General features: G+C 66.1%; 1 protein-coding gene across 1 annotated transcript in view; it reads left to right on the top strand.

Moving 5' to 3' along the window:
• Positions 1 to 699: 699 nt before the first annotated feature.
• MNEG_7692 (hypothetical protein) overlaps positions 700 to 2942 on the top strand; it is a gene marked incomplete at both ends in the record, with an annotated part of 4854 nt that continues 2611 nt past the window's right edge. Inside the window, 6 exons of the mRNA XM_014043838.1 lie at positions 700 to 879; positions 1119 to 1351; positions 1611 to 1695; positions 1960 to 2084; positions 2370 to 2440; positions 2715 to 2916. Of these exons, the coding sequence (XP_013899292.1) occupies positions 700 to 879; positions 1119 to 1351; positions 1611 to 1695; positions 1960 to 2084; positions 2370 to 2440; positions 2715 to 2916 (896 nt within the window). The remainder of the gene's footprint in view (positions 880 to 1118; positions 1352 to 1610; positions 1696 to 1959; positions 2085 to 2369; positions 2441 to 2714; positions 2917 to 2942) is intronic.

Here is a 2942-nt window from a genome sequence, read left to right as displayed (position 1 = left end):
GGGCAGGGGGCAAGGTCTGTAAACGCAGCGTGTGGGTCTGGACACCTTGGAACCATCAGCTGGTCCGCAGGCAACGCCAGGGCGGGTGTCTAGATGATGATTGGGGCGCGGCTGAGATGACGCGCTGCTCAATTGGCAGTACCCAAGCGGCCAACCTTCTGCTGCAATGCTGAACACCCCTGTGTTGCCTTACACCCCACGCCTTTATTGCTTTGCCCCCATCAACCGACAGCCCCCTGAAGGACAAGCGTGTAGTGCTGGAGGTGGTGCTGCGCGGCGAGGGCCTGCCGGGCGGCCGGCTGGTGGCGCGCGCGGAGTGGAGCTCCATCGACCTGCTCATGCAGTCGCCGCCGCCCCCCACCACCTGGCTCGGGGTGCACGCGGTGCGTGGCCGCCGGCGTCCCTGCTGCCAGCCGTACGCTGACCCGGCGCGCCCCGCAACGCACCGACCACCTACGCTGCAGCGTTGGCCCTTCTCAACAGTGGCACGCTTCGATTGAGGGCAAAGGGCGCTTCATCAATGCTGGCATAAATGGCTACGCGCAGTCGATTTGTGCAACCGACTGTTGTCCTGCGCCTCCTCAAGTTGCCTCTCGCACTGCACCTTCAACCGCCCGTCACCACCACCTGGTTGGACCGCCTCTCATTCCGCGCCTCAAACCACATGGCGAGCAGGCGCGCCAGAACCAGCTCCCAGGCATGCGGCTGCCGCTGCCCGGCATGGAGGGCGCCGCGGCCGAGATCATATGCCACGCGGCCGACGCGGACGCGCGCGCCTCGGCGTTCGGCGTGCCGGCGCTGTCCGTGTCGGCCGCGACGCCGCGCGCGCCGGCGGCGCAGGAGGCGTCGCAGGAGCAGCGGTGGAACATCCTCAAGCAGGTGGGTCACAAGCAGCAAGGAGGAAAGCCCTTGGTGGTGGCTGTGTTTGACACCGTAAAGTGGATCGTGTGGTTTCGGGCCCAGTGCAAGGAAAACGGCGGGGCGGTTGCAGAAGGCGCAATCTGTGTCAGACCACTGCCCGGTCTGTTCGCCGCTGCATGTGAAGAATGCTGGTCATACAATTGAATACTCATGCCCTCGCTGCCCCACCATCCGACCGCGCCGTGTGCACGCACCAGATGGCCCGGCGGCGCCGCACCCCGGCCGCCACGCAGCCCCCGCCCGACGCCTCTGTCGACGAGGCAATCGCCGCGGCCTTCATGCCCGCGGCGCCGCCGCAACAGCCGCAGCTGCCGGCGCCGAGCCCGATCGCGGGCCTGCCCAACAGCCTGGCGGGCGCGACGCACGACGGGCCGCTGGCGCGGCTGAAGCTGGTGATACACAGGGTTGAGCTGACCCCCGAGCCCTCAAAGTGAGGGGCCGATATTTGATAGCGCATGGCCTGACGCGATTTGGAGCTGAGTTGTCCTTGACAATGGAGCTGCATTTGTGCAGTCCCTGGCAACAAGGCAGGAAGAAAAGCGACTGTTGGTTCTGTTGGCGATCATGAACGAGGGCGACTGGCTTGACAGATACAGCTGAATGTGCGGGCGGTGCCCCTCCACATTTCATGCAATTCCTCCTTGATGGAGAGTGGCGCCACCCTCGCTCCCACCCCTGCGCCCCTGCAGGGGCTACAGCGTGGTGCTGAAGCTGGGCCCTCACTGGGCCAGGAGCAGGATGCGGCACGGGGCGGAGCTGGAGTGGCAGCTGGAGGTGGGCCCGGCACACACACTCATGCACACACGAACACACACACACACACATGCACACACCAACACACACACACACGCAGACACTTGCACACATACACACACAAAACACACTCACACGCACAAGCACACACATGATTGCGCGCGCACTCACACACACACACAAGCGCACACGTGCGTATGCACGCAGCTAGCAGCACACGCGCTTGCCCACCTGCCACGCACCTTTTCAGACTTCCGCCTCTCTCATGCTGCCTCCCCCTGCCAGGTCCCCATCTACCACCCCACCACAACACTGAGCCTGGTGGCCTACACTGAGGGCCGGCGGGGGCGGCCAGAGGTGCTGGGCAAGAGCCTCTACCGCATCAGCAACCTGCTGGTCATCAACAACAGGTGGAGAGGGGGGGGCACTTCTTCAGTTATCTTGCGGGCCGCATGCACGCGTGCCATATGCAGCAGCGCACCTGATTAAGGATTGAAGTGCAGGTAGCGGCTGTCAGGTGGCGTCGGGCGGAGCGCCGAGCCTGCTGAAACAGGCGGCTGGATGTAGGCCGCTCGCCTTGCCTGGCAGGACAGGAGCCGCGCGCGCTTGTGCATCACCTGCACCGGCGCGCCCCAAGCGCACCGTGCGCCTGCCGCTTTCCATACGTGACGCCTACCGTCATCCGCTGCGCGCAGGGAGCAGTTCAAGACCTTGCGGCTGCGGTCGGACGCCCGGGACGAGCGCACGCAGCAGCGCGCCTGCGCAGGTGCGCTGCGGCGCGCCAAAGGGGCTGGGCGCGCGACTGCCCGCCGGCACCACTCGCGCCAGCCCGTCCTCAGTGCCTTGTATCACCCACCAGCCGTGCTTGGGCTAACGCTGTATTTGAGCACTGCAAGGACCCAGGCACTCTTGCTGCTCCGCCTCCCATCAGCCCTCACACCACGCTTTGACCCACAGCATGTGCCATCACCTCGCCCACCACCTTCTCCTGCACCCCCTCGCCGGCACCACAAACCTCTTCCTCCCCCCCTCCCCTGCAGGCACCGTCCTGTCCTCCTTCTGCTGCCTCATCCCGGACCGCCGCCGCCTGCTGTCCGCCTACGAGCGCTCCCCCTACCCCCCCACGGTGCACCTTATAAACCTCTTCCACCGCGCCAACCGCGACGCCATCGCCAACCGGCACCACGAGAAGGTCGTGTCGTGGCTGGCGGCCGCGGACCCGCCGGTGCCGCGGGCGGTCGCGTGGAAAGTGCTGGAGACGGGGCGGG

This window comes from Monoraphidium neglectum (genome assembly GCF_000611645.1).
Source record: "Monoraphidium neglectum strain SAG 48.87 unplaced genomic scaffold scaffold01386, whole genome shotgun sequence".
NCBI lineage: Eukaryota > Viridiplantae > Chlorophyta > Chlorophyceae > Sphaeropleales > Selenastraceae > Monoraphidium > Monoraphidium neglectum.
The sequence above is the reverse complement of the archived record's forward strand: the minus strand, read 5'-3'. Positions and strand labels throughout refer to the sequence as shown.